At 43.9% G+C, this 25960-nt stretch overlaps 1 protein-coding gene across 1 annotated transcript in view; it reads left to right on the top strand.

The window, feature by feature from the left end:
* LRMDA (leucine rich melanocyte differentiation associated) overlaps positions 1-25960 on the top strand; it is a 999120-nt gene that overhangs the window by 544054 nt on the left and 429106 nt on the right. The window contains exons 3-4 of the mRNA XM_079794321.1: positions 8801-8929; positions 17024-17161. Coding sequence (XP_079650447.1) covers positions 8801-8929; positions 17024-17161 — 267 coding nt within the window. The remainder of the gene's footprint in view (positions 1-8800; positions 8930-17023; positions 17162-25960) is intronic.

The following is a 25960-nucleotide window of genomic DNA, read 5'->3' as shown; positions in this document are numbered from 1 at the left end:
GTTTAGAGCAGTGGTTCTCAACCTTCCTAATGCCGCGACCCTTTAATACAGTTCCTCATGTTGTGGTGACCCCCAACCATAAAATTATTTTCGTTGCTACTTCATAACTGTAATTTTGCTACTGTTAATGAATCGTAATGTAAATATCTGTGTTTTCCAATGGTCTTAGGCTCTACAGCAGCGGTTCTCAACTTGTGGGTCGCGACCCACAGGTTGAGAACCGCTAGCAGGGTCGCGACCCACAGGTTGAGAACCACTGGTTTAGAGGAAGGAGCTCCAGTCATATAAGCACAATATCTGGATAGAATATTAGAGGTCACTGAATCTTCTACTCTATGCCGAAATCCCCTCTACACATTCTCCATGACTCTAGTCTCTCATCAAATATGTACAGTGTCTCATAAGACAGCTTCATCCTTTGGTGAACAGCTCTCTATTTTTGCAAGTTTAAAAACATTGATTTAAGACCTCTTCTCCCAACTTACATAATTTTCCTCCTATTTGTTTATCATTCTGCCATCTGGAATGCCATAGACTTAGTACATTGAGACAACTGAGCGTCTCCTGCTCCTGGTTAGATAATCTTGGCTATCTCATCACAGTTTCTTACATCCTTGACCACATGGTTGTTCTCCATGGGTGGTGTTTGTGAGTGCTGATGCCCCTCTGAGTGTTGCAAGCAAGATTGAAACAAAGCTCCAGGTAGAGTTACTCAGGGGCCAGTAGAGTGGACAAGGATCGGGGTAGCTTCTGTGGTGAACAAGGATCAGGGCAGCGCCATCCTGGTGATTCACACTAAGCCCTCTTCACACCACTGGTCTTTATCCAAGGCCCATCCATCTCCTGTTGGGGAGTTTTACTTAAAAGTAATATTTACTGGAGTTTTCCCTGATTATAAAATACTTATTCATGATAGAAAATGTAGTAATTAGTGTGAAAACTGTAAAAGAGAAAGAAAACCCTAGAAGCCATTACTCAGGGGTTAGAGGTATATATCTTGGATACATCTATTGATAGATAAATATGTAGATATGTATGTTTACATATACCTTGAAGGGTATTTGTGTATGTTTGTACAGAATTGTCATAAAGTTGCTATATACACCATGGTGTGTTATAAAAAAGACTACTTTAATGACTTTTAACCATCAACATGTAAAATATGGTACAAATTAAAATTTATGTGGAGAATGCAGGGGATCACACAGGTGCCTTTTAATTTCCATGCATGAGTATATGTGCTATATATATTATAACTTAATCTTAGGTGCTTAGATAGCATGACAACTTTGCTGGATCAGTAGACATCTATCTACACTGTCATTTTTTTTAAAAATATGTTTTTATTGACTTCAGAGAGAGGAATGGAGACGGAGAGAAAGATAGAAACATTAATGATGAGAGAGAATCCTGGATCAGCTGCTTCTTGAACACCCCTACTGGGGATTGAGCCTGCAACCTGGGCATGTGCCCTGACCCAGAATCCAACCATGATTGCCTGGTTCATGGGTCAATGCTTAATCACTGAGCCACAAAGGTCAGGTTATACTATCATTTTTAATTGCTGCATGGTATTTCATTATACAGATATTGAGCTGTATTTGATCATTCCTCTTATCACTTGGAACTTAGTCTTGTTTATAATTTGTTATAAATCATGCTGTAATGAACATACTTAAACATACACACTTATAAAAAAGTATATAAAATTTATATTACTGAATAAATTCTTAGAATTACTGTATTAAAAAGGTGATAATTTAAAGGCTTTTAATTAAATTGCTATTCAAAATGGTCATAACAATTTCACTCCCCATTAATTTTGTATTAGTCTAGTATCTTCAACTTTTGACAAGACTATGCTAAGATTTAAGAAAACAGTGTATTTGCTAGTTAAGTGAAAATCTCTTGTTTAATCAGAATATTTTGGGTTCCCAGAGAAGCTGAAATTTTACCCACTTTTCCATTATTGACCTTATTCATCCCTTGTGTATTTTCTGGCCATCTCTTTTGATCATTTTTGTTTAGGGTTTTCCTTATTGATTTTCAAAAACTCTTTGCATATTAAGGATATTAAACTTTAGTCTATCAGAGAGATTGCAAATATTTTTCTCAATTTTCATTTGTCTTTTAACTTTTTCTTTCAATGGGTACTTTAGGTAGTAGAACTTTGAATATACATTTAAGTCTTTACATTAGACACAAAATATCATCTTGTTTGGGCTGAAAGAATGGGTTGATTCCAACAGGATCATTTTTGATCTACTGTATCCTCCTGAGCATCTTTCCAGGGTCCTGGCCTTCATACATGTGATCAACTTGACCTTACCCAGGTATTGGCAAAATTCAGGACCAAAGTCCCCAGAACCTTCCTTCAGAGCAAGCTGAGCCATTTGTTAATGTTCTTCAAGTATATGTTTGAACCAGTTATGACCTTACCTAAATTTGTCACTTTCTAGCCCACTTTTTGCTCTCTTGCCATAAGAATATCATTAGAAGTATTTTCAAAGCCATTTTGAATTCTGGATATAATATACATCTTTATTCCTAGTCAACTGTCCGCATTAATAGTTGATTCCACAGAACTTGTCCTTAATACACAGAAATTGCCTGTTTGAGAATCTGTGCTATATTCAGTTGATAGCTATACTAACTCATTCTAAAAAGGATTTGAGCTAAAGCTTATCAGAATTAATAAAACCACAGATAAATGAAATTTCAAGACTATAAAATTTATAAGTCTCACAGTGAAGTTAAAAAGCAGATGTAGAGACCTTTTCACAGTTGGGTCATAGTTTGGCTCTGAGCTTACTGGAAGCAAAAGTAAAAAGGGTAACATGATCAGATGCATGATTTACATTGTCTTAAGGCAAGCATATACCAGTTCCTCAGAGGCATCATCCGACCACAGTTTCATGTAGACAAGTTGATAAACATATGAATCCAAAGTTTGAAGAATGTCACCTACCTTTTCAAATCACTGGAACAGCAAGTGCCCATTTCTGGGCTTCTAGCTCCTCATTCCTTCTCCCTGGCTCCCTAGCACCGTACTTAACAGTTTCCTTAGTATTAGTGGGTGTCGTGCACAATGGCCTCAGACTTGATGCCATTTAAAGTTAATAAATGCCTCATTTACTACTTTACATTTTAAATTGGCCTTAGATTCATCTCTCTTATGAATTTTATTCTCTGTAGCTCAAGGATCATCCATCCTGACAGGGAAGCAATAGGGCTTTGGGGGTGACTGTGACAAATTCCATGTGATACACTGTCAGCATACACCATGTCAGTATCACTGTCTTATAGCACCCATAGCCTTTTCTGTATTCTTCTATTTTTAAAAGACACTTTCACCACTATTGATATCATTACCATATAGACTGTTTGATTTATATTATTATTTGTACTAGTACATATATCCCTGGCTATGTGACCTGAATGACAGGAAAAGATGTAGAAACTACATAGAGCCAACTGCACATATAGTACACTGTATGGTAATATGCTACAGTATATCACTACATTGAGTATGTTACTATGTGTGTGTGTGCGTGTGTGCAAATATATATATATATATATATATATATATATATATATATATATATATATTTAAATATGCTATACAATGAGTCTGGTGACAGAGGAAAGAGTAGCTCTCATGGTGCTGATGACTAGCCTTTCTAAAGATGCCTGTGTGCCACTGGCCCTTGTCTGGAACATGAGCAGCCGCATCGCAGCTCTGCTCTTTGCTCTCCTCTGCATCCCACATGTATGGTTCTGTGTGGCCTGTCTTGTCCTGTAGCTGTGGTCATGGCCTCTCATAGAAGTCAGTTTGGGGAACATTTCCCAAGGACCTGCTGCATGCCAGGCACAGTACTTGGCATGCTGGAGGCAGTAGGAGGGGTGCAAGTTACTATTTTTTCTCTCAAGGGCGAGGTTTAAATTATTTAACCATTGCACTGATCAGTTTGAAAGATCCTGGCTAGAGCAGGCTCCTGGAGCCCCCATAATGGGAGGGAGACATTAACCACTTAGTTGCTGAATTGTGGGAAGGTCTGGGGGCTCTAGGCAGTGGCCAGGTTAACAGGGAGGGCCACACTGGGTATTCAGAGCTGCAATTCTTTACCAGCTGGTCAGCAGGTATATTTATTTAACCAATTTAATAGCCAGTACTGGTGTGCGGGTGCAGGCTCACCAACCTGTTCTCAGACACTGTTTCCAGGGTACAGGAAGGGAGGCCTCTGGCCTCTGAAATAATGTGAATTTAAAGATTGCTCTGACCGCCCCTGGCCAGTCACCCGAGGCCTGCGCCTTGTCCTGCCCCGGGGATTCCACTGGCAGCTTTGCTCTCAGCAACTGACAGGCTTGTGGCCGAGGAGTAGTCGTTGGCAGAGGTACTGAGCCCTCCTGTACATTTGAAGACTTCCTAGGTCATGGAGGTTACATTGAGACCCCTTTTTCTTGGGAGCTGGGCAGACAGAAATCACCCAGAAAGCCCGTGGTGAGTCTGAGGACTAGGCGTCAGACAGGGGTTAGTCCTCCACCATTTCCATGGCCTCCCCGTTTCCTCTGTTAAAAACACATCTGTGGATGCTTAGGTAGATGTAGTGGAGGAAGCAAGTGAAGATCTTAGTGGAGATGTTATTTTCTTAACTGGTTTCAGAGTACCCTAACCCTTGGTTCTGGATTTGAGGCCAGCTATGCGGACACGTGTCTTTCTTAGGGTCTGGTTAACTGTCTCCTTTTCCCTGCCCAGCTCATGCCAGGAAGTGTCATTCCTGGTACAGGCTGGGAGCTAAGGACAGGCGGATCTAATTCTTACCACAGCCTGTACCCCAGGAATAAGGTTGGCAGATCTTGAACCAGGGGCTCTGGAGGTACCCTCTGGGGGTTTTCCTGGCTGGATTTTTGCCTGGTAAGGGGCAGGAAGGGCTGATAGCTCCATCTTAGCAGCTCCCCTGCCCCAAATCGACCAGCCCTGCTCTGCTGGCCCTCTCCCTCCCCATTCTGCCCAGTGGCTAACTTTTGGAAAAAGGATGAAGGCTGCTGAGTGTGTGGCCACACAGGAGCAGAAGGGATTGCAGTTCAAGGGGTGGCCCTTCGGTGGGACCTGCTGCCCCACCCAAGGCCCCTCACAGCCACCGGCCTCCCCGGGAGAGGATGGCAGCCGCCTGTTTAGTGCCGCTGTTTTCATAAGCTAATGAGGGCAGAGTGTGAGCCACAGGCAATGATGCTGGATATTAACTGTGACAGGAAGCTTGATCATAATTATCTTAACGAGGATAGGGTTAATTACAGTGGAAACTTAAAAGTTCCCTCTGTTTGAATCTGCTGGAGCTGAATGCGTTGTGATGTTTTGTCATCTCGATATGACTTTGGAAGAGGCTCTGGGACCCTCCGGCAGCCGCGGCGGCTCCTGGGGGAGCCCAGCCAGGGCCCTGCACATGGGTCGCTGAGGTGGCACCTGTGGGTGAGACAATGGGCAGCTTTCCTGCTGGGGGAGCGGGAGGCGCACAGCCTGCAAGGCGCTTCTGCGCAGCTGATTAGGCTTCGAGAGCAAACCACCTGCCACCCAAGCCAGACCGCACACGTCTCCCTGTGCCCTTGGCGTCTCCTCACTGGGCTGGGAAGCTCTCTCTCTCTCCAGCTGGCTGTGCCCAGGTAGCAGCTAAAGCCTTGCCCTCCCCCTCCAGCCCCTTGCCAGGGCAGACAGATCTGCCTCTCCTTCCCAGCCCCCCCCCCACCCCCCCTGCTTCAGACATCAGCAGCCACTGCCAACCAAGCTGGTGAGTAACCCTGGAGTGACAGCCACCCCTTCCACCAGGGTCCGGGGGACACTTTGCTGTCCACACACAAGGTTAGAGCAGAGAAATTCAGTCCTGCCATCTCTTCCTTGTAGCTACCGTCACTGTCCCATGAAGCAGCGTAGCTCTGTGGCTCCTTGAAGCCCTTTAGCCTTGTCATTTTGCTGTCGGGCACATATCTGTTTGCAGGCATCCTGTGTACAGGGGCATCAGCTCAATAATTGATGCAAATGATATCTCCTTTCTGGAAAACAACAACAAAAATCAAATTTTCAAAAAGTAAAAAATAAAACCATCTTCCAGGTGTTGGTTTAGTGGCCTCCACAGGCCAGCTGAGCCCAGCAGCCCTGGCCCCTCCAGTGTTACCCTTCACCACGCTCTGTCTCTTGCCCCCAATCCCTCGGCTCTGAATTCAGCCGATTAAATCACACCACAGGGATGGCAGGAAGACTGAGGTTTATTAAGCAGCAACATGGTTCCCTTTTAACTGAGCAGCTAATAACATTGAGTGGCAAAGGGAATCTCCACACCAGACAGGTCATGGGGAGCTTGAGCCCCAGCCTTCCAGCGCCTTAGTGAAGCCTCACCCCGAAGCTGGTCTTGAGCTCTGCCCCGAGCCACCCGGAGAGAAGGCGGTCTCTGTGGGCACTCCCTCTAGTGTTCCCGGCTTTGTCCCTTTCATGGGATGTCATTTTGTTTTATGCCTCCCCTGAAGCACTTTTGGAAGGGAGCTTTCTTCTGCTTGCCAGTTGCCAACTGTTTGCGGATTCTCATGATATGAGCATTATATTTGCATAACATAACTCGGGAACAATGGGCATTTGGATGCTGCCTCTGACCAGAGCCCAACGGATGTTGCGCACAAAGGACTTATTAGCCCTCCATAAGGCGCCCCCGCAGGAGGGAGGGAGGCGGCCTCAGCTTCCCTCCTGGTAAACAGCCTCGCTCTGAAAAGCACTTGGGGATCATCACTCATTAACCCCACGGAGCAAGGCACTTCGGGAAGCATAGAGTGCCCCTGCAGAAGCAGGACCTACTGCACGCCTTTGTGCATTGGCTGATCTGCCCACCATCTGCATCCTCAATAGCCTCCCCACACAAGTCAGGGCTTCCAGAAAAACCAGTGAATGAAAGGAGGAAGAGAAAAGAAAGAAACGTAACTAGTTAATCTTCTTTCACTTATTCCCCATGAGATGCTATGAGCTGGAACCAACACAGAACAAGGTGTTCAGGTGGGCTATTGACGTGCCCAGACCCACACTGCAAGGAAATAGGGAGTTGGCATAATGTTCCAGACTGTCCTGACTGCAGGTGTGGAAGTCGTGTTTTCTCCCTGAAAAGTGAGGCCCATGAGAAAGGAGGAGGAAGAAATGAGGCGGGATGACCCCACTGACCCTTGACCCAGAAAGTGTTTGGTCTTGTCCTCCCTCCCGCTTGGAGCAGGTAGTTTTTGGCTGCAGGAGGACACATGGTCTGGGCGCTTGTTCCTGGGTGGGACCACCCTGAGGGTCAGGCAGAGATGGGATCTGCTGGTGGAGCTGTGGGCCCAGTGAATTCTGGGGATTTAATTACCTCTTTGCAATGCATGTTACACCTCCCAAGCACTGACTGTTTTGGAGTCCTCAGGGCGGGAAGTCCTTAGGGCGGAAATCCGCAGGGAGATGTGGATGGCTCGAGATGGCCCTTGCGCTGAAGTTCGCACCCACACCAGACGTACAGGCGTTGCTCACACCAGCAGGCGGGTCTGTAATGTGCGTGCCACCAGGAGATGAATAAACAGTGCAGACAGCATCCCCTGATTCGTCACATTTTACAGAATCACCAGGAGATCCCATGCGCGTCCGCCCTCTGGTTGACGTTGCAGCTCAGCTGTCAGCCCTGCAAGCTCAGCACGGCTCTCGGGTCTGGCAGGTGACCGAGCTGGGAGTGTGTGTCTGTGTAAGTCTCTCACCTGCCCGGTGGCTTCTTTAATTAACGCCTGTGAGCGCCAGGGCCCGCACAGGCGGGCAACTGCTCACCGCCGCCGCCCCCAACACTCTAGAACCCACCTCCAGAGAAACTTCCAGTAAGTGTATAAACAAGGCTGTTTTTCCTTTTTGAGTACTTAATTCTTTCAGATGCCTGTTGATGTACTGCCTCGACATCGACATTGCTGCGCTCGACACTTCTTTCAGAAATAAAGTGAGAAATCCACTTTTCATAAATTAAAACGGTAACTTCAAGCCAGCAGCATTGAAAGAGAAATCCTCCCAACCCCTTCCCTACTCCTGCCCCCCAAACAAAAGGAAAAAGGGAAAGGAATCCAAGAAAGAAAAAGCAGCAGCCCCTCACACTGGAGGGATTATTGCTCCGTCGTTGGTGCCCTGCCCCTGGGCCAGCCACAGGGACACTGGGCAGAAGCAAATTAAGTGATTAGTGAAGGAAAAAAGCAGAAGGGGGAAAGTCACAGGCGGGGAGCGGAGAGAAAGGATGGCTTCCTCGCTGTTTCCTACCCCTGTGCCGAGGAGAGCCGCTAAGAAATGATACTTGAAGTTATATTTATTATTGTAAGCGGGTATGATATTTCTGGGCAGGAATGATGGATGACAACTTAAATTTGTGTCCAGGGAATGAAGGTGAACTGTGACAGAGTTATTTATCTTGGGAATGGAGGTTAGGGTCAGCCTAGGCTGGGTGCCTGCAGGCACAAGACATTGACAAATTTATCCTGCAGGCCGCATCTGAAGCCCTTTGTTTTGGATCCTGGCTACTCACTAAGTGACCCTCATCCTTCATGTTGGCAACGCGTGAAGGATGCGGTGAGTGCCAGCGGCCCCTTCTCCCCCGCCGCCCCCGCCCGGCTCCCGCTACTAATTCTTGTCATTCACTTTGCTGACAGGCACCAAGCCCAAACTATTCCCAGTCCTGAAAGGGAAGGTTAAAATATTTATTTCGGCTCATAATGGCCTCCCTGATTTAGTGCGGGATCATTTTTCCTGTTGCCTTTGTCATTGCAGGTCACTGGAAGGACTGAGCGCCTTCGGGAGCCTGGAGGAGCTCGTCTTGGACAACAATCTGCTGGGGAACGACCTCGTGTTGCCAGGGTTACCCAGGCTCCATACCTTAACCCTCAACAAGAACCAGATATCCTTGGCTCTGCCCGCTGCCCCCACTCCCCGCCCAGCCCCGCAGTGGTCCCCTCCTGCTCGCCAGCTCTCCTCCCCGGCCCCACACAAATACCTGCAAAATGTCAAATGAGTTTTATGTGTCAGCTAAATTAAAGTATGTGAAATACAGTCCATGGGCAGACAAAGCGTTCTGTCTCCTGGCACTCGGGACACTTCAGAGTAATTTATTATAGGTCATTCATAAATGAAATGCACCATTATATCTTCCTGTTGCTCCATTTTAGTGCAGAGATCTAAGTTATGGCTCTGAAGAAATCTTTTTAATAGATAAAAATAGAGAAAGAAAATAATGTCACTCTGCCAAGAAGGCGAATCCGGGTTCTGTTTGCTTGGGCTTGTGTGGGAGGGCGACCTCTGGTGGTAAGTCGAGGGTAATGCTGCTGAGCAAACTGGGCCTTCGCAGAGGATTCCGGAAAGCTCTCTTGGGCAGCAATTGTGGTGAAGGAGACAGGGGGCGGGGCTGAGGTGGAGGATAAGTGTGAAGCCCAGGCCTATCCTGTCTTTTATGGTGTTCATCACAGTAGGGTGATGAGAAAGGCCTGGGAGAGTCAGGCTGGTATATGGCCTCTTAAGTCTGCTAGGACCTAGCCAGCCTCAGAGGAGACTCAGAGGGACTGAGGGCTCTGGAGTCCACCGTGAGCTGAGAATGGAGTCAGAACCTTTCTGCAGTGGAAGGCATATGGCTCCAATGTTAGACTGTGGGTCTATGCCATCATGACGCCAGCCCAGCGAGGCAGAGCGTGGTGTCAGTGCTGCTAACTCCTGGATGCGCATCTACAGTAACGCCCGGCACAGAGTTGAGGGTCAGTAAATGTTTGTTGGATAAGTGAACAAATCATCATCATCAGCTGTTCTTTAGGGGGCATTCCTGTGGATCAGGCTCTGTGCTCAGTAGCTTTAAATATATTACAGGGTGGGACAAACGTTGGTTTACAGTTGTGAGTAGGTGAAACACAGTTTATTCTTCTATTATTTTCCATTCAAACAGCTGTAAGCCTACTTTTGCCTCACACTGTATTTTTCATTCTTATCCAACCTTGTAAGTAGGGTGTAGTTACTCCTTTGTCCAGATGGGGAAAGAGGCAAAGTATAGACCCACAGCCAGACATTTAATAAGATGCTAGGTCCCAAATTCAATCTCAACTTGTGGCTATATCCAGACTTCTTTCCATTCTACTATATTGCTTCAGACTGGAAGTCCAATCATCTTGTTTCATTGATGGCACATTCGAGACCTGGAGTGGTTTAATCACTAGTTCACGATCACAGGTGAAAAGCAAGTTAGGAATAGAAAAGGGATTAGGGCATTTTCCCTAGAGTATGATATAAAGCCAAATATGCATGTGAAGTTTAATCTATATGCATATGTCAACATTTATTACCCACTGTTTATCCTTCAAGTCCTAAGTTTATATTTTCCTTATTCTGTAAAATATACTACTTGTGGTCATTATTAATTGGCACTTTAATAGAAGGAGAATGAGACTGCCTATAGGTAAATATCAGTGTTCATCATATGAAATGTTGATGGATTTTTCCATTTCCTATCCTCCGGTCAACTGTTTCCTAGTCACTGTTTGAAAAAGTGTTATAGTCAGTGTGTCTTATGGCCTCCTTGGCTGTGTTAGGTGATCAGTGGGACAATATTCTCAAATTGATCAAGAACGGAAGGAATATTAGGCTAGATAGATGATACGGTTCCTCCCTTGGGCCATAGTGCTCATATCCTGTGTCCCGCATCACTGTCGAGTATTAGAGTTCATGAACGTGTGTTCATGAGTCAGCTTGATCATGCTTAGCTATGTTCCTGAGTCAGCTCGATCATGCTTAGCTATGTGGCCTTGGACCAGTCATCCTCTAAGAGCCTTTGTTAATCATTTTTATAGGAATAAGTTGAATAGGATCATGGTTTTATTCTCAGCTCTGCAGTTACCAGAGACTAGCAGGACTCTTGGCTCTGTAATTTGGATTTTCTTTGTCTCTGGTTGAGTTCTTTTCCTGCTCCATGCCTCATCTTCTCCAGTGTATAGCAGTATGGCCTGGGAGGGACCGAAGCAGAAGGCAATGTGTAGGTGCCAAGCTGATCAGTCCTGTCGCTGTGTTGCTATATGTGCTTTGTTATCAGTAGATACAAGAGATTATGATTGGCTCTCTCAGGATGCACCATGGCTCTTCTTTCTCCTCCAGGCTGTCAGTATGATCATAAGAATTAGCTTACTTTCCCTTTATACTTGACCCAAAATTCATAGAATGAAAAGCAGGTAAAAGCACCAGTAATGATATATGTCATCCTTTTAACCTAACAATTTTGACTCCACCTGTTTGGCTGATTGACTTTCCTATCTACTTTTAACAGTACCTCAGGCTCTCCAACCATTACACAATTCCATATTGCTATTCCTACTCTGTGAAATGTCTTAGACTTGGGCTCTATCAGTTAGCTTTGCTGCATAATAATCCCAAACAGTGAGTTGCTTTAAAAACCAAACGTTTCATTGGTTTACAAGACTATGGGTCAGCTATTTGGGCAGAGCTCGGATGACAGTTCTGCTAGTCTTGCTTTGGGCCACCCAGGCAGCCAGCCACAGTTATCTGGAAACTCAGCTGGGGCCGGATGGTCTGAGATGGCCTTGTTCAAAGGCCTGGAACTAGAACTGATGCTGGCAATGGGCTGAACTACATGTCACCCACAATCTAGCACAGGCCTCTCCACATCGGAGGGGGGTTCCAAGAGCAAAGTTCCGATGTACAAGCACTTTTACAGCCCAGCTCGTATCATGTGTGTTGCTGTCCTATGGCCAAAGCAAGTTACATACCAAACGTAGAACCACTGTGAGAGGGGACTATGCCAGGTGTGAATACACAGGGGCATGGCTCATTTCATTAGTCTAACACAGAGACCTTGATAGCCTGTCTCCTTAAGTTTTTACTTCATATTTCCAATAAAGAGAGACCTAGAATCAAGGAACTCAAGGAACTATTGACCTTCTAAGTATTCACTCTTTCTTATAAATTGAATCTTATTTTAACCATATTAGGAAGCTTGCTGTCTAATGGGGTTCTACCTCAAGTTCTTCTGTGCTGTTTGTTTTATTTTTTAATTTTCTGTTTTTTGGCATATATAGAATGGTTATTGACCCCCACCACCACTCATTTTATCTGCTTTGTAAGTCTAGAGTTTTCCATTTGGTTTTACTCACAATTAAATCTGTTTATACAATGAGTGTGTTACTGGACCCTGGGAATTTGGGTTATGGGTTTCTTTTATCTTTTACCAAGTGCCACTGCCAAATAGTACTTAAGAACAACAGGCTCTGAAGCCAGACTTCCTGGGCTTGTACCCAGGTCTACCACTTACTGCATGACTTGGACAAGTTACTTAACATCTTTATGCTTTGGCTTAAGATGGGGACAATAATAGTACCTACCCCATTGGTTGTTGTAAGGGCTATGGAAGAATCTCACTAATACTAAGTTACAGTAACACACTGAATTCTACGTAAGAGTTAGTATTACAACTTTTATTATTATCCTAGAGAATTATGTGTACTTATCTAAAGTTATTTGTGCCACAGTATAACCAACATCAGAGTAGAGATTTAGAATGCTTCTTTGACTTCTATACTGTACTTTAATATTGCCCTCACATCATTCTGTGCGTCGGGTACCACTAGGGATAATTCTCATTTTTATGAAAAAACTGGGAGAGTATGAACTTTTTGAAATCACATAGATTGTCTGTGGTGGGCTCAGTCTAGAACACAGATGTGTTAATTCTCAGCCCAGACTCTGAGACCCAAGGTGGAGGGGCAATCACTGCACAAGAAGAGGAACTAAGATGCGGGAAGAGTCAGCGGCCTGTGACTGGCTCCACAAGGCCCTGCTCCCAGCTGCAGTGGGAGCTTATGAAAAGAATTCCAGACCCCAAACCCAGCATCTGGCAAATTTCTTCCCAGTTCACCACTGCCCCGCTTCCTGGCTGCTTACCTCCTGCTGGACCTCGCACGTTTGTTCTCCCAGTCCTTGGCCCTGAGGGTTCCATTCAGCCGTCAGCTTTGGAGCCCTGTCCTGGCATCCCTAAAGCCTGTTCTTCCCAGGTTACTCTTCATCTCTTGGTTCATAGCTTAATCTCACTCTTCTGCCTTAGGTTCATTTGCACTGGCCAATAGTGCCTGGCCATGGCCTTGACACTCTCTCTCTCTCTCTCTCTCTCTCTCTCTCTCTCTCTCTCTCACATACACACTGTCCCTGGCTGTTCCCCGGTAGGGATGGGCAGTTGGCCATATCATGTCTGAATACTCAGCCCCAAATAAGAGAACAACTGAGATGTCAGAAAAATATGGATATTTAACCTTTCACCCACTTTTCCTTTAGGGTGATAAGGGACTTCATTTTAAATCACAGTTCATTTCTTCATTTTCTGTCTCCCTGTGTGCTTCAGCACATGTATGGAGAGACAGCATGAACTATAATGCCAACAAAGAAGACGTGTAATACAAGCAGGATGTGCTGAGTTAGAAAGCAGGACTAAGAATTTTCATATTTCAGTATTTAAAATTTCCCTTTTGTGTTAGAAAATGATGAGTCATGTGTCCCTAGAAATGTCATTTCTTCAGTTCTAGGTTTAAATATAAACTGTGCCATTTACTGACAGTGTGACCTTTGACTCCAGTTTCCTTCATTGTTACGTGAATGTGATAATATTTCTGATGTATGTGCAAATCAAAATGAGGTACTCTGCCATGTACACTGTTTAGTTAGCACTCAAAAATCGTATAGTAAGATGAGCTTTGGTTGAAATCCTCCCAGTGGTTATAGATGCTGCCCTTTGCCCTTTGAAGCCAAGCACAGAGGGAAGGTGTGTCCCCATTCTCTCACATGGGAAACAGCTTCGGACCTGTGCAACTGGCCCTGACCCCAGAGGCACCCCTCCTCCCTCATGCTCCAAACTTCCCAGGCAAGATGTTGCTTTGATCTTGGACCCCAGCAGAAAATCTCCCTTGGCAAGCCCAGCCACGACAGCTGGGCTCCGCAGTGGAAACTTTCTGTAGACAACATTGAAAAAATTCGAAGCAGCAAGTACTCTAGAGAAGGCTCAATGAAGGAAACCAGGTGTGTGCTAAGAATCCAACTGGAGAGAAATGAAACTGTGCCAGATAGTGTCACATTTTTAAAAATTAAAAACAAAAAACCCAAAGCCTTAGGAGAATTGCTGAAAGAGTCTCCACTGTGGTGGTCTTGATGAGCCCCAGACCCCAGTTCCCTCCTCTCATTGACTCTGGTTAATTTTCTATGCAATTTTACAAACAGGAGTGTGACACATTCTCTCTCAGAGCCTGCAATCAGGCAAGACAAGGCTGTGCTCGTCCTTGCTGACCCAGGAGATCAAGGATCCAATTAAATCTCTTCCTCCTGTTTCATCCTCCAGTGGTATCAATGTAATGATGAAGTTCTGGTCCACAGAGTCCTGAAGTAGGTGCTGGTGATTCCTGCCTGGTGTGGATTTGGGGAAGACCATCTGGCTAACCCCAGTTGATCAGTTAGTGGATAGTTGAAAGGCTTAGTAAGATGGAGAAGCTTCTGTCACACACAGTATCCTAAATGGAGCAGGCTCAAAGGCTCGGGAAATCCAGAATTCCTTAGATTTATGGGCACAAGATGGTGCTTTGCCCAAGAAATGATCCAGATTTGAATGAGTCCACATCTCCACAGCCCCATGCTCATTGGCTGACCCAGATTTTATGAAGTGTAAAACTTACATAATTTGAGGAAGCCCTCTTAAAGGGAACTACATAAGTGTGAATGCAAAATTAGTTATGAAGATGAGTGTTATTTAGAATAGAAAATCTATCAAAACAAAATAGAATTTAAGTTGAAAAATACCACACACTAAAATATTTGGAAAAGTGAATCTTTTTGTACTACACATGTCTGTATAAAAACTTTTATCCTGAAAATTCCCTTATAACTTTGTTATATAATTTTATAATATTTTATATAGAGAAAATAGATAATGCCATCTAATTGAAAATTGAGTTTTATTTTTAATAGTTTAGGGAGGTTTCTTTGAGATTTATCACTCCTTATTGGTAATTTCACCACTAAATTGTTGGCAAATAATTAGAATTTTTAAATATTGAACAAACTCTCATGTGTTTTCTTCATATATGAGCTGTTATATTTTGGGACATTTCAAGTTATGTGTGTATACACTCAATAACTTAATCTTAAATGTTCTTTGACCTGATAAACTCGTTAATCATTGTATTATTAGTTTTATGTTGGTCCCTATATGTTGTGTCAGCATGAATATTACTGGAAGTTGTTCCTACTGATACTGTTGTAATAACCAGACACAGATATGATGCAAACCACACAAATATATCTCACTGAGTCCTAATTAAATGCCACTTCTTCCCAAGTCCCTCTTAGCCAGGTTCCCAGAATTTCCACAGGCACTCCAATGTCACCCAACTCAAAGTGACATGTAGTGGATGACATCCTAGTGAAGAAAAACAGTGATCTTAACCAATTGCGGTTTAAATAGCCTACCTTTGCAAATTCCACAAAACACGTGACCGTGCGGCTCTATTACTAGGGCTTGTTTCAGAGCCCTGTGCAAGCAAGGAGCCCTCACATACAAGCTTTATTAGTTCTGCAGGAAATTTACATGTGAAGATTTACTCAGATTAAACTGGGCCTCCCTGGATGGTGACCTGCTAGGTTTCCCATCCGTTGTCACTAAATGTTGAAAAATGACTGGGATCTCAATCCAATTCAGTTGCCCAGTGTTTTCTCAACTTGAAAATCTGGCCAGTTTTGAGTTCTATGCCTTCACATTCCCACCTTCATACAGTAGATTAAAAAACTAGATGAAGATTTAAGGTTCTCCTTTTCCCCAAATACCATGATTTTTTCCCCCACCAGTGAGGCCATTGAGCTCCACCACAGACTCTCAGTTTGCCCCTAAGAGGGAACTAGGTTTTGGTTAGACTTTTCTGTCCATAGTAGTAAGGGCTTCCCCTAGTTTCTCTCCTGACATTGGATAATTCCTCTTGTCCATGGGCTCTTGGTATTCACGGCCTCCGTCTTGGCCTGTCAAATCACCACCTTGCTTAGGGCTCAGCTCATCAGCTCAATTGATGAGTTGATGTGTGAACTTCTCCTTCCCAATCCATGTGATATCCTGCATCTGTGACTCTTTCCTTATATGGTTTGTGGTGTCTCAGAGTTTGCCTTGACTGGACAGTGGAGCCCACTATGAGGATGGATCATGGAATAATTTTACCACCATGTCCCTCCTTGGTCTTTTCTCTTTCGTTTTATTTTTCCTTCATAGAACATTCGATTCACAAAGGGTCTCAGGAAATGCATTCTGACCTGCCTGGCTTGACTAAAGTTGTCCTACATTTCTCAGCTTGTTTTCTCCTCCCAGCTTTGTTCTCCTTTTCCCCCAATACTATGATTTCCCCCCCCCCCCCCCACCAATGAGGCCAATGAGCGATGCTTGGCTCTACCACAAACTCTCAGATCATAATAGGATGGTCAATCCCTGTTTATGTTTATGTCATTCCTGTATGTTTTATTGATACATTACCCATTGTAGGAGAATTGATATTTTTAAATGAGGTCTTTGAAAATAATGCCTTGCTTTCATTACTAGAAAAAATTAAGTTTTATGGATTTGCATATTGTAAAATATTTTACTACATGGAATCTACCCTTCATCATTTTAACTTAAAAACAAAACAAAACACAGAACTATAGAGGAAAGGAAAGTGTGGTAAAACAATTAAGTGCATTAATTTTCTCTCAAGTGATCTGAACTCAGCCTTACCTGTCCAGAGAAAAGCTGGTTCGTGTATCCAACAGTAGGAGTGAAAGACTAGCTGTTCCAGATACCCACAGTTAAGCTGATTTCAACCCTCACACATGCCATATCATGGGAGCAGTCTGTACTCACAGTGGCTAGTCTTTCCCTGTAAGCCATGGTCTATTCTCTTTGTTAAACCTTTTGTCTTCCTGGACCGAGATCCTTAACCTTTGTCACATCACTGATTTGGAGCATCTGCTTGATCACCTGGCAGAAGTGACACCGGCTCTGGAATACCTCAGCCTGCTGGGTAACGTGGCATGTCCCAACGAACTGGTCAGCTTGGAAAAGGACGAAGAAGACTATAAGAGATACAGGTGAGTATCTAGGGGTTTGAGCATGGTGAAAGAAGGAAAAAGCATCTTTTGGGGGGGATAATGTACTATTGTGTGCATAGCAGATGTTTGGTAAATATCAGTGGATTCCACGTGATAATATGAAACTTTTACCTTTGTGTAACCTATAGCCATTGTCTCCTTTTGTTGAAGTCAGAGGAGCCAAGAAGCATGGAATGCTATTGAGTGGTCTAGGTCAGGGGTTGACAAACTTTTTATAAAGGGCTGAAGGTCACATGGTCTCTGTTGCAACTATTCAAGTTGGCTGTTATAGTGCAAAGTAGACATTTGTAAATGAGCAGGCATGGCTATGTTCTAACAACATTTTATTTAAAAAAACACACACAGAAACAGACAGCAGGCCAGATTTGACTCTATTTTTGCTGACCTATGCTCTGTCTTGTAAAGTCTTCCTGTGGTCTGCTTTAGAGTCACTTTTTGGAGAAAAAGCACTTCCCACTGAAGTTTAGGGAGCTTATATAAAATCCCAAGAGGAAGTCCCTCAAGGCCCATAACTTTGTTCCATAAAACTATGCCCAAGTGCCCATTGACCATGTGCTTTGATGGGTTCCAAGTAGAAATGCTTTTCTTTATTGTCTCTACTTTTAAACCATCTGCTTTGAAACACCAATCCAAACTCATCTCTGTTAGGGAGCCTTCTCCATCTTACTGATTTCATAAACTCGCTTTGTTTTCCTTCTTCATTTTGAGTTCTGTATGCTCTCATTCTTGACTATTGTTTGGTAAATATTTTTAATGATCATCTCTGATGTGTTGCAACTCTCTCCATTATGATATATGCTCTCATTAAAACCCCACTCGAATCAATGTGGGAAGGAGAGAGGGAGGAAGGGTGGAAATACAAAGCATATAAGGCTACTGGAAAATAAATTTGGAAGAATTGAGGAAAGAGGATAATAATTTGAGAAAAATTTGTTCTATTAAGATTCATATAAAAATCTGTGGTGACCCATGAAGGAACATAGCTGGGGGCATTCATTTGTATAAGCACAACTCTAAGAAATACTGAAGGCTGTTGAATGTAATATGTTTAAAACACACACAAAGTAAAGCTACAGTAGTATTTCAGTTACATTTCTTCATTGGGAAGAATTTTAAACCTTTTACTTCATTTTCTAGTGTACTTGATTAATTTTGTAGCAGTCTTAGCTGCTTGCTTTTAAACTATCTTAGCATAAAGCTACTTTTAAAAAATGTATTAAATCTTTCTCCATCATGAAGATTTTCATTTGAGATATGATACTGTCAATTTGAATGTGAGTTCTATTAGGAAAAATATGTTTAATGTCCAGCAGGTGAATAGTTATACATTTCTAAATCAACCCTTGAAGTTGCATAGTCGCTTAGAACTTAATTTGCTTCTTTGACACTCTTATCAACTCTGAAGCATTTAACAGCCTGATTTCAGGCATGAAGGGGTGGCTCAAAACATAGTTTATCTTCTTGAGGCAACTTATTTATATGTCTTAGAAAGGTTGAGCAAGTCCAAGAAAGTTCTGTCAATCAACATGTTTAGTAAACCAAGCCTTATTTTGGAAATTCTCAGTTGCTTTTCTGTGTTCTTTTTCTTTCTGTGTTTAATTTTTTAAAATAGCCAAATAAATTTTATATATGTGTATGTATGTGCATGTGTATATGTGCACACACATTCACACACATGTTCATTCATTCATTAATGGGTATACAGGTGGATCAAACTGTAGGCAATTTTTTTTTCTAGAATGAGAAAAATAGAATGCGAACAGTTTCTAATCCCACCTTATTTTATTCAGTCTCAAATAGAAAGAGAATTTTATGAGGTTATAAAAGAACAAGAAAAGCTAATACTATTTGTTGTTGTTGTTGTTGTTGTTGTTGTTGTTATTGTGACTGGTCACATTGGCAAAAATACTAAGACCTAAGGTGTAAGGGGTCAAATCAGATGATCTCATATGGATTCCAGTTTGCCAATGGGACTTTTTAAATGGAGAGGCCAGTCTAGATCAGGGACCCTTAACCAAGGTGATTCTTCTGAATCATCCAAGGCATTTTGACTCATTTAGTGGCAAATGCAACAAAATAGTCAATAGGTGATTCTGATGCTCAGTGAAGAACTGTTGAACTAAGTGATATTGAAAATTCCTGTGGACTCTAGCACTCTGAGATACTCCGCTCCCAAGCAGTTACAGTTCTTCCTTTCCCATCTCATACTTCATTATGCATTTGATCTTCTATATTTCTCTCACTATTTCATATATTTCACCATTCAGAGAATGGCTTCCAGTAGGCTAAGATTGCATCTTCTTGACCCTTTATGCCTCAGTAATACCTAATGTAGATATGAATACCTAAAGCAGGCCATGGAATAGGGACTTGGTAATTTTGCTGGAGCTAGCTTGAAATTACCCTTCCTCTCATGAGCTGAGTACTTATCAACAGATGCAGGGACCTTTAGCTCCTCAGATGCTCACTGCATATTTGGAAAAAGATCCATTTGGATGTCGACATATGCAGTTACTAAGCAAGAGACTATCCTTCAGACTCAATCCATGTGCTGGTTGTTGGGGCCCGATTCCTTAGGGAGGGCTTGATTCTAGAGGAGTGATCCATGTCATGGGTTAGGATGAGCACCCTCCAAGCCTGTCCTCCCCACTCCATGTCTGTTCCTGGAGGGTGTAGAAGGGTGGGGCTGGGAAGGCTGTTTGTTAGTTGCACATATGGCAAAGTTGCCATGAGGAGCGGGGTTCTAGAGGCCGCACACAGTGGAAATCACATCTAGTCAAATTTATCTTAGAAAATTCGGAAGTCACCTTACAAGGATGGCAAGGTGGTCACACTCTGAGAGAGACAGGAATCAGGAGCAGTGGCAGGAACATGTGTGTCCATCCAGGTCCACATTCACTGCATGGCCTCCGGCTGTTGCGTGGAAGAGTAGGCCCATTCTGCAGTAATTCTAAATTTGTCATTTATCTGTTTTTTTTATCTCTAATTTGACAAGCATTCTCACACTTGCATTTGGATGAGATGAATGTGTATATGACCCATTCTTCTCTGTGGTCCATAACAGCCCCACTTTGTTCACCCTGGAATCTGTGCTTCATTTAACCCTGAGAAGTTTTAGGGTTTCACAATAAGTCTTTTGAACCCAGAGTTCCTGTGGCATTTGGGTTTCTACCAAGCAATGTAGCCACTTTTTTATATTCTCTTGGTAAACTATCTTCCTGGCCCTTCATTCACAAAGCATGATGTCTGCCTGCCTTCCAGCTCTTACTGGAGCCTAATCCTAGGGCCTCTATGTAAATTTATGTGACATTTTCACTAGAAAATTGCTTAAAAATGAATGATATTTCTACGGTTTACTGTTTTTCACTTTAAGTACGTTTTCTGACAATATGTCTTCTATTAATCATTTAAGCAATAGTAGGAGCCTTAAAGGAGTGTATTCAGAAGCAAGAACCCATGGCTCATTTAGTGCTGTCTAAAAGAATGTCTTATTGATTGGCATCCTCTGTGGGTATGTGATGTAATATTTATAATATGTCACCCAGCCATACATCAAAACAGGTATGTCTGTTGTTTCATTTCCATGGGAGATGTTGATTTCTGAGAGGTCTGCTGGGTTTTAGGTCATGTAGTGGCCAACCACTGGACCAGAAATGGGAAGTGAATAGAGTCACAGAGTTGTTGGAAATGGCTTCATAGATGCTTTGGTGTCTGCAGATTCTTTTTCCCCCTCTCCCTCACCACCCCTTTCCTTCCTCATTTACCCCCTGTGCACCGGGTTAGATTTTCTTGGCACACATCCCCACAGTAAAATGGGCTCATTAAATCTGAATGTGAGCATGAACATATTACCAAGTTGTTCATCAGTGCCCTGGTCCTGCTGGGGCAGGAGCAAAACCATGCCTGGAGTTTCTCTTTGCCATTCATCATAGATCATGGCTGAGAACTGTCCATGGCCATGTTATTATAGGAGCCTAAACCTGCCCATGCTTTGCTGTGTGTACACACTGTGCTATTTTGGGATGAATGTTGAATGGAGGTGAATGTGATAACCAGCAGCCTTTGGGGTTTGAGCAGGAAGACGGTGGGTGAGGCAGAGTTTGGCTTGGGAGACCACCATCATACTAAGAAACCACTTTGGCCCTCCTGTGGACTTCAACACTGGCCCAAAAATGGATCCAGGATGGAAAGCTGGGTGCCCAGCGTGTTCTATTTCTTGTCTTCCTTTGCAATTCCTTTCTTTCTTCTTACTGCAGGAAATAAAGTAGCCTGGACGTCAACAGTGCACAAGTGCTAACTTCAGATGTCAAGTAAGGGAGGTGGGCTCATGGTCTCAGCTTTACTTCTGTCATTAAAGCCTTTGTCATTCATTCTCTTCTGTCACTGCAAGTCAGCCTCTCCTTCCTTGTTCCTCCCCAGTAGGTCCCTCTGTGTTCCTTACAACATTAAATTATTTAAAACATGACACCCTTCCTTTGTTCTCTCCAAGGGAGCAGCCCAGGGGCCTGCCCAGTGTCTTCAGCACTCCGCCGAAGGGCAGGAGGGAGGGACCCTTTGCAGTCTGTGGCCCATCCTGGGCTACCACCATTTCCCCGCTGAGCAGGAGCTGTAAAACTTGTGGCTTACATAGCCCAGCTAGCATGCTCCAGCTAATCTACAGTCTGGGCTTTGAAGATCACAAGAAAGCAGAGGTCACGACCCAGAGATCAAAGTGACAGAAGCCCACAGAATAATTGCTGGCTACCCTCTGTAGAAGGCCGTGGTGTGTCCTGTGGGTGTATTGTTTGCACGGCGACTTCAAACATACTGCCCAAATCAGCTGCCCTTTGCCGTTGTCAGGCATTCATTAATGCTGTAGGTGAGCTCACCTCAGCTCATTAGAGTGAGATCATTGTCATCTCTCTGAGCATCTGGAGTTATTCCACATAGTGTTTGTTCATTACGCTTTGTTCTTTATTGACTTTTTCTTACCGTCCTCTTTTACCTGGAGGTGTGAGGAGGCAGTTATATAAGGAAATTGGAGTAATAAGAATGGAGAATATGGATGTATTTATTGTAAATTAACTTTGAGGCACATAGAAGTCAAGCAAAGTAAAGCTTAAAAGAGGCTTAGGCATCATTTAGCCCATTCCCTTCATTGCACAGATGGAGAAACTGAGGCTCAGGAAGGTGGTAGAAACTGAACCAAGATTGCACAGCAAGATAATCCCAGAGTCTGGGCTTCTCCTTTGACCTGTTAGTCCCTGAGCTTTTTGTTACGAAGATCTCCCCTCTTTTTCAACTTTCTTCCCTGCACTTTAAAGCTTTGCCTCCTAAAAAAAAAGCTTTGACTCTTAAATAAACTGCATTTAAGCCATCACTACCATTTGAAAATTAGTCAGACATATTTAGCAGTTGATCTGTTAAATCAGCATCAGGTAACCAGGATTACCAGACAGGGTTGATGCAATCCAGTCAAGAGCAAAGACGCTTGATATTTTGTTGGCGTGCTTACTCTATTTTTTTAAGCTTGTGAAAGGTTGAAAACGGTACATGGTTCACCCATTACTGTCTTCAGGGGACCCAGGAGGGCATCAGTAGGTTGCACCATCTCTCCCCCATCCATACATGGGAGCAAGCAGGCAGCAAGAACTAGTGGGAAGAAGCATAGAAGGCCATAAATGGAAGGAAGGAGGAAAAAACTCCAGTGATTCCCCCATCCAGGTCCCTCAGAATCTAGAAACTTGGTGTGTCTTGAGTAGAGTCTCCTCAGAGAAAGGAACATGCAGCCAGCCCAGGAGCAGGCTGCGCAGATCTGTGGTTGCGTGGTGTTACGGGTAGCAGTTCTGAGCAGGAGGGAAGAGCATCCTCCTCTTGCTTTAAAGTCTATATGGAAAGTGCCAAAGCTTTGGCATTTGGGCAGAGAAAAACAAACAAAGAAGCCTTTCTGCTGTTCTTTTGTCCCCCTCCCAGTTTTGGGAGTCTCCTTAGAGGAGTCTTTTAAGAAAATGGGGCATTCTGTATGGAAAGAGAGAGCCCCTGAGAACTCTGTGTGGGTCTCACATTGAGATGGTCTGTCTGCAGACCGAAACACATAGGTCTTCCCAGGATCCCTGATCTGCTCCCCGTGACCTCACCTTCCATGTCACAGCCAAGTGTGCCTGACTCCCATCCCCTGGCCCTGGGGTGTCGCCCAGCCACCTTGGGAAGGTCAGGGAAATTGGAGTTGCCCTCTGGATCTCAGGATGGGAGACTCGGAACTTAGATAGATCTCTTTTCATTAAGCAGTGTCCTGGCTTAACAAGCAGTTTTATAAATCTGGAGCTGTCTCCGGGTGTCGCGGGATTTATAGACGGGGTTTTCTGCCATAAAGTGGTTTATGATGGCTGCCTTCTGTGTTATTAGTAGCTGTCTCTTCCTTCAACCATTGCTGTTTGATAATAGCCTTAAAACACCCAGAATTACTTACCTGCAAGCCCCATTCCCCATAGCCCCTGTTGACAGTCCGAATAAGTTTACTGCCCTTTTGTTGTACTTTACCTTCAAAACAAACTGATTGAACCATCAATAGCTTGTGGAAGCTGACAGAGCCACGTCACATGGACTGGCCCTTGTGATTGCAGGTTATCTGAGGGAGTTAACCTTCCCGCATTGTTAACTGAAATGTTTTATGTACTATGCAACTTTAGGATACGGCTGTGATAACCTCAGTAACTAAGTCATACATCACGGTAAAGAGATTTTGGTGCAACAAATAACCCGGGATTAAATTTACAAGGGTGGAATTGATATTGTAAAAGCCTTCATTCTGTGCCTTCGGGAAGCCTCTCTTGTATTTTTATGGCAAGCTTGTATAATACTCAGGATTGAAGCTGCAGCTTTTGACATCCTGACATGACCTAGAACAAAGGGAAATAGATCTCCTGAGACTGGGATGGGACAGGCAGGCAGAAAGCCCACTGACTTATCACTTGGCAGTAATGTTTGGAGCCCGGTCCAAACCACCAACGGGCAGGAATTTCTGGTGGATGTGGCCACTGTCCGTGTTCTGTCTACTGCAGACACGGGGTAGGGCTGACCCCTCACAGGATTAGGAAGGAGACTCTTCACTCCCTTACCAACCTCATCATTCCAGAACTATTATTTTTCGTGCTGTGATTTGTCACTTGGACGGTTGTTCTCAGCAGGACGCAGCATCAGCCTCACCTGGGAATTTATTAGAAATGTAAATTCCAGGCCCCTCTCCAGACGTAGTGAATCAGAAACTCCAGGGGTGGGGCTCCCGTCTGTCTTTCATTCAGCTTGTGGACCACTATATGAGGATAGAAGCCCCTTAAGAGCAGGGACCTTGTCTCATTTGTGCATCACCTCTGCTCAGCACCTAGTACAGGTGGTAGCTGCCTACTCATTATGTGTTGGGTGGATCAATGTATGAGTAAGTAAGTAAAAGACAACATCTCTAAAGGAGAAAGTTTGGACCCTGGGCTGAGTCTCAGACCCAGTATTTGGGGCAGGCTTTCCTAGTGTTCCTCAAATCTTTCTAAGCAGTAACCACCTGGACACCCCAGGCCAGCTCTCAGGATAGGAGTCAAGTCAGCACTATATCAGGGTGACAGGCAGCCTGTTTTATGGGCTGTTTCTTTGATTGTATCAGAAGAGTGCTCTGAAAACAGCAGCTCTTTGTCATCTACAATTTTAACTAGCTTGAAAGCCAACTCTCTCTCTCTCTCTCTCTCTCTCTCTCTCTCTCTCTCTCTCTCTGCCTCTGATTTGAGGGCTGGGATCCAAAGTGGGGTAAAATGACAATGTGCTGTCTGTTGTCACCGTGGTTCCTGGCAGCCCTGTGAAGACATCTTTCACTCCATCATTAAACACTGGCTGGTTTTGTAATGCTGATGTTTTCTTCACCTGAATATTCATCTTTTCCCACCCTACACTTAGTGGGTGTCTTTCCTCCCTCGAGCGTCACTCCTGACATATTGTTTCCATCTGTGCGTGTCTTCACTTGAAAGAATCTGTTGTCATCCAGACTTTGCCGTACCAGCAGAAGACAGAATTCTCTCTGACACTGACTGGGGCCAGCGGAAGTTCTACTAGGGGAGAGAAAGGTCACCTGGGCTCTTTGTGGAAATATTCTGGTTTCGGATAAGGTTAAGGGCATTTGGAGAGGGAAGGGAGAGGCTCAGGGAGAAGTAGAAAAAAAGGTAATAGATTGAGGCCAAAGAGTAAGCAGGAAGTAGATAGTCAAATTTCCAGGACCTCAGATGTTGGGGTATAGAGTTCTGGGGATGAAAAGTATACCTGCAAAGAATTTTAGGGTATTTTGACTTTAAATGACTAACATGGAGGTTATCACTAGAGATCTCTAAGTTGTTGTCTCTGGTGATTGAGTGATCAGCTATCTTTCCCCTGGACAAGCATTGGAGGTCACATGTGATGTCAGATTGGGGCCTGGCCTGGGAACCCAGGGCTCCCCTGAAAAGGGAGGTGCCCTACTTACCCCAAGTCACATTTGCACTGAGAAGGTAATGCTTGGGGTTGCTTTAGGGTTTGTTTCTTTGAAGCCTACTTATCCTCATTCAGCTATTAGTTTTTAATAATTAGCCCCTTTCTCTGTGCTTCCAAAACTACTGCATAACTTCAGTGTTGGTACTTAGCTATGCGGCTTCTAATTTCTCTGTGTGCATCTATCATCCCGATGACACTGAAAACCCCTCTAAGTGCAGGGACCATGTTGTAATCACCTTTGTATATCTAGGGCCTGGCACATAGTAGGTGCTCAAGAAATATTTGTGCAAG

This window comes from Cnephaeus nilssonii (genome assembly GCF_951640355.1).
Source record: "Cnephaeus nilssonii genome assembly, chromosome: 16".
NCBI classification, from domain to species: domain Eukaryota; kingdom Metazoa; phylum Chordata; class Mammalia; order Chiroptera; family Vespertilionidae; genus Cnephaeus; species Cnephaeus nilssonii.
The sequence above is the reverse complement of the archived record's forward strand: the minus strand, read 5'-3'. Positions and strand labels throughout refer to the sequence as shown.